This window comes from Panthera leo, chromosome B3 (genome assembly GCF_018350215.1).
Source record: "Panthera leo isolate Ple1 chromosome B3, P.leo_Ple1_pat1.1, whole genome shotgun sequence".
NCBI lineage: Eukaryota > Metazoa > Chordata > Mammalia > Carnivora > Felidae > Panthera > Panthera leo.
This window is the reverse complement of record NC_056684.1, coordinates 51822289-51834481: the sequence shown is the minus strand read 5'-3', so window position 1 is coordinate 51834481 and position 12193 is coordinate 51822289. Positions and strand designations below refer to the sequence as shown.

At 42.4% G+C, this 12193-nt stretch overlaps 1 protein-coding gene across 1 annotated transcript in view; it reads right to left on the bottom strand.

Moving 5' to 3' along the window:
• The window catches only part of MYO5C (myosin VC), a 102704-nt gene extending 96872 nt beyond the window's left edge, over positions 1-5832 (bottom strand). Inside the window, exon 1 of the mRNA XM_042941995.1 lies at positions 5654-5832. Coding sequence (XP_042797929.1) covers positions 5654-5680 — 27 coding nt within the window. The 5' untranslated portion in view covers positions 5681-5832. The remainder of the gene's footprint in view (positions 1-5653) is intronic.
• Positions 5833-12193: the final 6361 nt, after the last annotated feature.

Sequence of the window (12193 nt, the reverse complement as noted above, 5' to 3'; positions counted from 1 at the left end):
ATGTCCTTGGACACTCATGAATTCTAAGCTCTAATGACCATTATGTCTATCCCAAACCCACTCCTCCTCAGTTCTCTTGTCCCTCAAATCAAAAACTTGGGACAGTGCTGGGTTCCCTTCCCTCCTTCCACCCTCAACAACCAAATGGTTATCAGGTGCTGGAAAGCCTACATCTTAAGTCTCACCTATCTGTCCCATTCATCCCACTGCCATGGCCATCAATCAGCTCCCCCTCCCCCAACCCCACCCCCACCAATCTTCTCTTGACAGATGTCACAGTCTGCTGAGTGCTTCCTCAAGCAGGTAAAGCACCAGGTTTCTGTGGTCATACAGATTCCCTCACCTGCACCTGAATCAGAATTTCCATGGGTGGGCCCCGGCAAGATGAAAGCTTTAAAATTCCCACCCCCAGTCCCTTATAGATTTTGATGAGCAGCCAGACCTTGGAAGCCACTGTCCTAGCCAGTTTTCCTCCTCAGGCTTCCTTGCCTCTTCAGTCCACCCTCTGCCAGCTGCCACCCAATCCACTAGCAGTTTCTAGAACATGCCAAGCTCTTCCTTGGTTCTGTTCCTTCCACCCCCGGTGCCACTCCTCCTCTCCTGGCCAGTGAGCAAACTAAGATTCAGCTCACAACTCCTCTCCTTGGTGGCACTTTCCCTATTGCTCTCCACCCCAGGCAGGATTGAACGCTTCCTCTTTAGAGTTCTCCCTGTCCCTTCCCAGAGGGACACAGAGGTTTTGAGGTAACTTTCCACCCCCCTCACTGGCATTTGAGCTTTAAGAGCCTTGTCTTTGTATCCTGGAACCCAACACAATAACTTCCCCATAGCCAGCATTCCATAAACATCTATTGAACAAAATATTCAAATTCCCAGTTTAGTTGCACCAATTAAAGACAAAACTTGGTATTTTAGTCTTTATATACTTTTTTTTTACTCCTTTGAAGTACCCATATATAATACAATGGATACCTCTAATTTTCTAGAGTTATTAATGATACATAGAAGTCTAAAAGCTTCTTACACTGGCCAAATGGAAAGCCATTAAAGTGAACTTTGACTTTATTTTAGACAGAGATCTTGAACTGCTAGTCAAGACACTTCTCACCTTGCCCATCTGAGTTCTAGCAAAACTTCCTTGCAGATGTCTTGTGAGTTCCTTATTCACAAGCAAGAGTAGTAAGTGACTGAAGGGTAATATAATTTGTGAATCTGTGGCTAAAACCAGTTATAACCTGAGTCCCAATTAATGAGCCAGAACAATTTAAGAAATATCTCTAGAGGCATGCCATAGAGTTCTCTGCCTCACTGCCCACTTACCACTTTGCCCAATATCTTAGATGAAAGAACCATACTCACGTATAGCAAATATACAACTATAAAGTGGATGGACTTCCCATGAGTCCTCTGTGTGAATGGGAAGAAGGTCAGCTCCCTTGAAGAGAACGAAGACGGTAAAGGTGGTTGAACCATAGTTGTGGTAGTGGGAGGGATTAGGAACAGAAGCTTTTGGGATGCCTGGGTGGCTCCGTCAGTTAAGCGTTCGACTTTGGCTCAGGTCATGATCTTGCAGTCTGTGGGTTCGAGGCCCATGTCAGGCTCTGTGCTGACAGTTCGGAGCCTAGAGCCTGCTTTGGATTCTGTGTCTTCCCCTCTCTCTCTGCCCCTCCCCTGCTCATGCACGCTCTCTCTCAAAAATAAATAAACATTAAAAAAAAAAAAAAAAAAGAACAGGCTTTTAATCCTGCCTCCTCCTCCACTTCTATGTAATCTTAGGCAATTTACCTAACCTGAGCCATTTGTAAAATTGGTATAACAACATCTACACATATCACTGCTTATTAAAATTAAACCATGAAAGATGGTATATAAAGTTCTGAGGATGGCATCTGGCACAGAAGAAGTGCTCCATGATTGCAAGATACAAGTAACCATCATTATCTTCTTCAGGCCCACAGCTCTCTCTGAAAGCAGAAAAACTCATTCATGCATGTGCGCACACATTAAATGTTGCTTAAGCCCCCACTGTTCCCTGTTCTCTGGAAACTCTTGGTCAATGGGGGAGACAGTTAATGAGTGTTGACAAATCAACATGCAAGGTGTCCAGAGGAGCTGGCTGTAAATATTTCTCAGAAAAGACACTGCTCAAATTGAATTTGGAAGGTGAGGCACTACTGAACAAAGCAGTTATTTTAAGCACAGGGAGTCTTGCAAGCCAAGGCATAGAGTGCTGACCCACAGCAGGAATGCACCAAGGGATGGCCGGAAATTTGCAGAGTGAGCTGAGGTAGGAGTGGGCAGGCAGTGGGGAGATGCAGAGGTGGAACCTTGTGGCTGGTCAGTGAGTCTGAAAGTGACAGGGGCCTCCAGAGAGGTTCCAACAGTGAATGGCCAAACCGGTTTTTCTCAGCGAGATTTTAAATCATGGAACTTCTGGGTCAAATGCTCTCAACATTTCCAGGGCATATTGCCAATAGCTTTTGAAAGAGATGGGTCATTTTACACTTCATCCCGGCAGCTACTGCTACTCTCACCACACTTCCTCCCAGGAGTCCCCTCTTTCTCAGAACCTCTCTTCCTATGCTCCCCTACCAGCTCTCCCATCTCCTCCCTGTGATGGCTCCATCTTGGGCCCCTCTGAATAGTTGTATTCCCCAGTGTCCTGTCTTGGCTCTCGTCTCACCCTTGGCAAGGCTCTCACTCCCTGGGCTTCTGCTCTCTGGGCAGAAGACTCTTGGCCCAACTTCTCCACCAACCTCTAACCTCCCAGAGCACTGGCCCCTAGAAACTCCTTCACCACCTCAATTGTTGCAGGGACAAATTCTGCCTCCTGACTTTCCTAAGATCTCCTCCTCCTGCTGTGCCTGTGTCAACGGCACCCCCTGCTCTCATCATCCAGACTCTGACCTCCACAGTCATCTTTGACCTCTCCCTCTCCCCAGTCCAGTCTTATCATCACCTACCTCCACAGGCTCCCTGGATTGTGTCTCCTTTTGCCCTGTCCAATACTGCAGCCTGAATTCTTTCCTGGACACTTAAGATGACTTGAGAATTCAGCTATCTGAGTGTCATGGGCATTGCCAGTGTACCCAAATTCCTAAAACACAGCCCCTGATCCTATCTTCTCCCACTCAAAATCTTCACCAGAGTATAAAGCCCCGATCTAATTCTTGGGCACGACCCTCCCCTTCTCAGCTCTATCACCCAGTAGGCTCCTCCATGCCTTTAGGGCTTCAGAGGATTGAATTATTTGACCTTTCTCATTTCTCACTAATTCGAAAACTCCTTGAGAGGAAAGACTATCCTTTAAAAAAAGTCTTTCTAACCTCCCCCAAGCACAATGTTTCATGTACAGAAAGTGCTAAATAAATGTTTTAGGGGAGATAATATGCCTGTCTTCAAGGCATAGCAGGAAGGGAGATTAGACAGGGGATAGGCAGGTAACAGCAGTGTATATAGTGACTGAATGAGGTAGCCTGGAGATCATGGGTGGGTGTGGCTGTCACACAGGGGTTCCAGAATGGACAGTCCACACATCACCCTGCTGCAGAGTCACTATTTGCTCCTGGGTGCAGAAATGGGTTTTAAGTTGTTTTAAAATGTTGTGTGGCTAAGATTATGCAGAGAAGCAGCACTTCTGGAGCTTAAAGGTGGCCAAGGGTCCCAGTCACAAACTTTGGCTTAAGCCAATCCTGTATGCTAGCATTCTAGGACAAATGGCTAAATCTGTGGACTTGGGAGGGTTGCAGGAAGCGGTAGGGAAGCAAGGGAGAGGGCTTAGATTTTATTTCAGTTTAAGAAAGAACTCCTTAACATAGGACACCTGGGTGGCTCAGTCAGTTAAATGTCCGACCCTTGATTTCAGCTCAGGTCAAGATCTCACGGTTCAGTAGCTTTGAACCCTGTGTGGGACTCTGTGCTGACAGAATGGAGCCTGCTTGCGATTCTCCGTCTCTTTCTCTTCCGCATGCCGCCCCCCACCCCCCCACCAAAATAAATAAATAAACTTAAAAAAAAATGAAAGAACTTCTTAGCACAGCAAGCTCTTTAAAACCTAAAAAGGCAACTACACAAACAGGGAGCTTCCCACCTCTGGAGCTGACAATATGGGGACTGACTGACCTGGAACAAAAGAGATAGCCTCAGAACAAAGGTGTCTACTTGGACACCAAATGGGTAGGGTGGGCCATCAAGACTCCCTCTGGCTCTGGGATTCTCAGATTCTCTGTCCTTCCAAGCTCTTCTCTAGAAAACTCTTCCGTATCAGTTTTCCTACATTATGCCTGCTACCTAGTTGCTATTTAAAAACACTTGTAGTGTAAGGTCTTGATGATAGGGAAGCTCACACCTGTGTATTTTTGCTTCTGGAATAAAAATGTTACCTAAAAGAGGTTAATCATCAACAATTTTCTGTTCTCCAAAGTATCTTCCAAGAATTGCCTTGTGCCAAGATTTTCTTTCACCTCCAGTAAGTTGAAGGCCTCAGAAGCACTGTCAGATATCTGATGGTTGACATTCTCACTGATAAACTATTCTAGGAGAGTCATGGTTCAAACATTGCCCATTTAGAAGTCTAGTTAGTGGAAAGGTGTTGGAGGGCACAATGGCATTTGGTTGGTTTGTACTTGTATTACTAATTCAGTAAAGTAGAAGAAAAAAGTTTGCTTAAACAGCTGTGAAACAATTATTTACAACTATTGTTTATATCTACAGGCAAGTGTCTTTTTAAATATAAAGCAAGGGCATGTTCAGGGGAAGTGGACAGATTCTAGTGTCATCCATTTGAATACTGGGAAACATAGATTTTACTCCACTGGGGTGTGAGAGGATCTGCCTTTATAGCCTTTCAAATTTTTTTTTTTTTCCCCAAAAGGGCCAACACTTTCAAATTATTTTTCATCCAGACAATTAGCCAAGCTCATCTCAGAAGGTTTTGGGTGTCAGAACGCTGTGGAATCCTTGGCCCTGGGGAAGAGGTAGTTTCAGAGGAATGCTCTAGAGTGACTCCCAGAATCAGGGTGTATGTGAAGTGCTTTATAAATTGTGAAGCGACGTATAAATGTTAGGTGAAGAGCCTGTGACCCCTGGATTCACAGAAGCTCTCAATTTCTAGCACCGGTGAAGCTTGCCCCACACGCGCAGGCAGCCGCACCTTTGGACATCAGATGAACTTAAATGCACGCGCAGGCATTTCTGAAGACCCAGTAATTCTAGAAAGCATCCTGAATACCGCGGTACTAAGCTTCTTGTTCAAGGGCTCTCTGAGGAGGACCAGGAGAATTATGGATACTATTATTTGCCCGTGACTGAGCAACTATGTCCCTGTGAGCAACTCTGATTTCACTTGTGGCTCGGGAAGAGGGGACCGAGGGGGACGGACGCGCGACCCCGGGGCATCGAGAAGCTCGGGCGCGGGAAGGCAGCCCCTCGCACTCGGTCTTCCCATTCCGAGGGGACCCAGGCTCCCGGGGCGGGGCGGAGGCGCTTTCCCCCGCGGACAGGAGCCGGAGCCCTCCGGTGCCCCCGAGCCCCAGGCCCTCCGCGACCTGTCCCTGCGGCGGGTGCGCCAGGTTCACAGGTGTGGGCTGGGCGCCAGGTACAGTCAGCATTAGCGCCGTGCCATCTTCCCTCCCGCGCACCCGCCCTTCGGTACCTGCGTGTAGAGCGCGGCCACCGCCATGGGCGAGACGGGCCAGAGCAGCTGGAGGGCCGCGAAGGTGCGAGGCTCCGGGACTAGGCGCGCGGCTTCGAGACCCGGGGGCAGGTAACTGCGGGGCCGCCGCGTAAATCTGCGCGGGGCCACCTTGCCGGGTAAGTTTTCCTGCGACGACTACCTTCCCCGGGGCTAGCGGCCTCTGGAGGAGAGAAGTCGCGGATTGGTTCTTGGGCCCAGGCTGGCGGGTCGGCGCGACGATTGGCTGGGGCGGGGGCTGCGGGCAGGGCTCGGGCCTCCTCGCGGCCAGGGCTCGGCAGTCAAGTGGGTCCACCTGGCGGGGGTGCGGAGCGGTCCGCCCAGGATTCGCTGGCTCTTGGAGGCAGGAAACAGGTGTGTTCTGAGACGCTCCCGTCCAAGTTTTAGTTTCCTTAGTCCGCAGCGTGTTTACTGGAAGGAGCAGCAGATATGACCATTGCCATAGAAAAGTCCAAGGGAACTTGTAAGACAGTTCAGCCGGGTGACCATGTTCAAAATCAAATGTAAAAATGAATACTTTTCCTTTATGTGAGCAATAATCATTTAGAAAATGCTATAGAAAGATGGAAAATAAGATATTTACAACATCAGTGAACATATAAAGTGTCCAGGGATTACACTACGAGAAATGCGCTCGGCCTTTGTGGAGAAAAATGTTTAAATTTCTCTTCAAGGACATAAAAGAAGGCCTGAATAAATTGAGGGTGGGGGCCGGGGACAGGGTAAGATGCCATTTTCATGGATGGCACTATTTAATACTGTACTGGTGTCAATCTACCCAAATTAATAATATAATGTGTGAGTCTAATGTAGTTGGAATACAAATCCTAGCAGAACTTTTGAAAAATTGTACAATTATTCTATATTTTATATGAAGTAAAATTCATGTATAACAAGACACTCTTCAAAACAAGGACCAAAGAAGTGAGATTTGCCCCACCACGTATTAAGGGATATCACAAAGCCATCATCATTAAAACAGTGTGATACTGGCATGGGAATGGATAAATGAATAATGGAACAGAATGGAGTCCCCCAATAGGGCCCCACATTATATGGTGGCTTTAAGGATCAGAGTGGGAAAGAAAAGAATATTTAATAGATGGGCCCATTGTGTGTGTGTAGGAGGGGAGAAGAAGCAAGTCCTTGGCAAATGCTGTATCCAAAAATAAACTCCAGATGGATTCATGATGAAAACTTAAAAGTAAAACCATAATATTCTTAAGAAAAAACTGAAGGGTAACACCTTTTAAATGTTGGGTTAGGAAAGAATGTCTTAAGATACAATCATAGAAAAAATGATGAATTTGCGGTCATCAAAAGGAAAGATTTCTTTTCAGTGGAAAACCACCATTCATAAAGAAAGGCAATAGACTGGGAAATACACTTGCAACTTAACAGCCAACAAATGATTAATATGTATAATATTCATCTAAAATAGACAAGAAACTACTGTAAATTGGTTTTAAAAAGATAGTAAGTCCAATTTTTAAAAATTTACAAAAGAAATTAATAGGTAGTTTGTCCATGGGAACACTCAAATGGCTGGTTAGCACATAAAGAGATGTCAACTTTATTAGTAACCAGAGAAATACAAATGAAAACAAGGAGATATAACTTTATACTCATTGGATTGGCAAAAATATTCGGCTTGAAAAACATCAACTAGGATGTGAGAAAATAACTTTTTGCTCCCACAACTGGTGGGAGCTATACTAATACACCATTCAAGAGAGCAACTTAATGTTAATTAAAAATGGGTTTAGGCATGGGGCGCCTGGGGGGCTCAGTCAGTTGGGCATCTGACTTCAGCTCAGGTCATGATTTCACAGTTGTGGGTTTGAGCCCTGTGTCAGGCTCTGTGCTGACAGCTCTGAGCCTGGAACCTGCTTCGAATTCTGTGTCTCCCCCTCTCTCTGCCCCTCTCCCACTCTCTCTCTCTCTCTCAAAAATAAATAAACATTAAAAAACTATAAAAATAAAAAAATAGGTTTAGGCAGATAAATTATCACATAGACCTGAAAAAAGTTTAGATCTTCATCACAACACAGTTACATATCAAAGGAGATATTCATCAATATCCATCAACAGGAGAATGAATAGTGTGTGCATATATATATATATATATATATATATATATAGTATAATACTCTATAGCTGCCAGCAAGAATGGATGTGATCTACTTATATTGACTCAGAGAGATGTAAAAAGCCATGTTGAATGGACGTATAGTACAAGTCTTTATATATATTTCAAAACTAGCAAAGACTGCAATAATATGTTGTTCATGGAAAAAAGTATATGTAAATGAAAGTGTGGATGATAAATTACAAAGTCATCCAATTAAATATGTGAGAGTGAATATCTCTGAGGTTGAGGGAAATGAGATTGGTGAATAAAGAAAAAAGAGGAACTTGGGGCTCCTGGGTGGCTCAGTCAGTTAAGGGACCAATTTTGGCCTAGTTTGTGATCTCATGGTTCGTGAGTTCGAGCCCCGAATTGGGTTCCACATTGGCAGCAGAGCCTGCCTGGGATTCTGTCTCTGCCCCTCCCCCACTTGCATGTGCACAGACTCTCTCTCTCTCAAAATAAATAAATATAAACTTAAAAAGAAAAAAAGAGGAACCAAAAAAATTTCAAAGAACCTGGCACAGACCAACAGTGATAGGTGCCACAAAAAGAGGATTATGATGAACTTAATGTTGTGTACCTCTAGTCCAAAATAACAACATAAAGAAAAAAGGTATAAAATGGGTAGGAAGAGTTACCTGGTTGCTCAGAGTTAAGAAGGGTCTAGAGGTCTAACCACTTTTTTCTTTAAATAAAAAATTATAGGGGTGCCTGGGTGGCTCAGTCGGTTGACCGGCCAACTTCGGCTCAGGTCATGATCTCGCGGTCCGTGAATTCGAGCCCTGTGTCGGGCTCTGTGCTGACAGCTCAGAGCCTGGAGCCTGTTTCGGATTCTGTGTCTCCCTCTCTCTGACCCTCCCCCGTTCATGCTCTGTCTCTCTCTGTCTCAAAAATAAATGAGCGTTAAAAAAAATTAAATAAAAAATTATATTTAAGATTTTTATTTATTTTTTATTAAGTAATTTCTATTACCAACATGGGGCCTGAACCTTTAACCCAAGATCAAGAGTCACATGCTCTACCAACTGAGCCAGCCAGGAGCCCCTTTAAATAAAATTTTTATTGAAGAATAACATACAGAAAAGTAGACAAATAATAAGTGTACAGCTTAATGTATTCTTACACATGGACATATCAACACATCCAAGTAACCACCACCCAGATCCAGATATAGAACATTTCTAACATCCCCAAACCTTTGATGTCCCTTTAAGTCATTACCCCTCAAAGGTAACCACTGTCATAACTTCTTTCACCGTAAGTTAGTCTTACCTATTTTGGATATTTTTATAAATGAAATTATTTGTGTATCATCTTTGCATCTGGCTTGTTACATGACATGTAACAATGCTGTTGTATATAGCTAAAGTGTGCTATTTTTTTGTTCTTAGATAGTATTCCATTATATAAATATTCTATTGTTTATTCATTCTCCTATTGATAAATATTTGGGTTATTTCAGTTTGTGGCTATTATGGATAACACTGCTATAAACATTTTTACATAGGTCTTTCAATGCACAAACACATGCATTCCTGTTTGATATATAAAAGGAGTGCTCTCTTTGGTAGCATATATACTAAAATTGATACATAAAAGGAGTAGAACTGCTGAATCATTAGGTATGCAATGCTCAATAGTTAGTAGATATTGTTGTATATACACACACACACACACACACACACACACACACACACGTAAGGATTTTTTTAAGTTCTTTTTTAAGTAATCTCTACACCCAATGTGGAGCTTGAACTTACAACCCCAAGATCAAGGGCCACATGCTTTACTGAGCTGACTAGATACCCCTAGATATTGTTGCCTTTAAAATATTACATCAACTTACTTTTTTTTTTTTTTTGAATGTTTATTTTTAAGGAGAGAGAGAGAGTGAGCATAGGCACACACAAGGGAGGGGCAGAGAGAGAGAGAGGGAGAGAGAGGATCTTAGCAGGCTCTGGGCTAAGAGCAGACAGCCCCATGTGGGGCTTGAACTCAGGAACCACGAGATCATGACCTGAGCCAAACTTGGATGCTTAACCGACTGAGCCATCCAGGTGCCCTGCATCAATTTACTTCTATAAACAGCGTATGAGTTTCAGTTGCTTTATATCCTCATCAGCGATTGATATTGTCAGTTTTTTAACTTTTAGCCTCTCAGAGGAGTATGTTATGTATCCCTCACAATCTCTGCCTTGTGATAGAAGTGTTTAATCCATTCACATTTAATGTAATTGTTGATATGGTCATTTTGTTTTCTATATGGCTCATGTCTTTTTTGTTCCTGTTTCTCCTTATGTTTTTGGTGATGGTGGGTTTTTTGTTGTTTTTGTTTTGCTTTTTTGTGTGTGCACGATTTTAATTCCCATTAAAAAACAAAAAAAATTAAAAAAAACAAAAACAGTATTTCTTGAGTTAATTTTTTTAATGGTTCCTCTAGGGATGAAAATATACATCTAAATTCATCACAGATACTCTAGGTTAATACTGTGTTACTTTCCTATGGTTGCTGTAACAAAGTACCACAGACTGGTGGCTTAAAACAACAGAAATGTATTCCCTCACAGTTGTGAAATCACTAGCATTATTGCTATTGCGGGGTAAGGGGTTTAACTGCACTTCATTCCAAATCAAGTGAGCCCCTCCAAAGGCAAAGCTGCTGGCTTTTATAGCTTGCCTGACTCTGGTAGAATTACCAGGCTATCTGACCTGGGTGAGGTGAGAAGATAGGAGCAGCCCCAGGCAAGACTGTCAAACAAATGCTGTTCTTACTCAGAGGTCAGTAGCTTGTCATAAATAAACACTACTAATTTGTTGTATGCTGTTGGGGAATTTACAGAGCCCTAAAATTGTTGTTTTTGACACTTTTGTCCAGTGTTGTCCTTACTTTTTTGAGGAGAGAATTTGCTGAGCCTCTCAGTCTGCCATACCAGAAGTGAAAAGTCTACTTAAAAAAAAATTTTTTTATTAAGAGATAAGTTTTATACCATACACTTCACCCATTTAAAATATACAACTCAGTGGCTTTTAGTAGAGTCACAGATTAAACTGTCACCACAGTTTATTTTAAGTTTCATCATTGGGGTGCCTGGGTGGCTCAGTTGGTTCAGCATCTGACTTTGGTTTGGGTCATGATCTCAGTTTGTCGGGTTGAGCCCCATGTCAGGCTTTGCACTGACAGCGTGGAGCCTGCTTTGGATTCTCTTTCCCTCTCTTGCCCCTCCCCTGCTTGCTCTCTCTCTCTCAAAAATAAACATTAAAATAAATTAATTAAAAAAATTTCATCATCTCAAAATGAAATTCCATGTCCCTCAGTTACTGCTCCGTCCCCTTGATTCCCCCTGACCCAACTCCTCCCAGCTCTAAGTAACCACTAATCTGCTGTATGTCGTCTCTCTTTTTTAATTAGTTACCCTGGCTAGAGGCTTATCAATTTTATTGATCTTTTTTAAAGAACCAGCTTTTGGTTTCATTGATTTTCTGTCCTCAATGTCTTTGATTTTTGCTGATTTATATTATTTCTTTTCTTTTGCTTACTTTGCATTTAACGTTTTCTTCCTTTTTTAAGCTTCCTAAACTAGAAGCTTTAATGATTGATTATGTATGGGTCTTTCTTCTTTTCTAATGCATACATTCAATGCTATAAATTTCCCACTGAGCACTGCTTTCACTGCACTGGACAAATTTTGATGTTATATTTTCATTTTCATTTAGTTCAAATATTTTAAAAATTCTCTGGAGATTTCTCCTTTGTTCCATGTGTTAGAAGCATGTTGTTTAATCTTCAAGTATTTAGGGATTTTCCAGCTATTTTTCCATCATTGATACCTAGTTTAATTCTAATATCATCTGAGTGCAGACATTATATGATTTCTATCCTCTTAAATATTAAAGGTGTGTTTAACAGCCCAGAATGTGCTCTCCATTGGTGTGTATCTCATGTTCCATGTGCTGTGAGTTTATTTATAAGACACTAACAAAAATCCTTTATTTCCATATCTTTATTTGAACAATTTTCTATAATAGCTAGGAGAATACAGCATTAGTGACGCACATTTACTAAGGACAACATTAGACAACTACAAATTTAGAGCGTAAATGTCAATCTGATATTGTTTTGGTTTTCATCTTATCACTAGGTGATATCTAGTGAAAACCCAGGTTTCAAAGGCTTTTGTTGATATGAGGTGAATTGTTAACTTATTTTTAAAAATTCCATGTGGGATATGTTGGGATGGTTTCAGTTTAAAACCAGAGGTGGTTGATAGTGCCTTTCACTTCTCAGTATTTCTGCTTCCTTTCTAATGGATGAGTATTTTACCTAAGAACTTTTCAAATATTAACCATATCATGTTTTTCTATGTAGATCA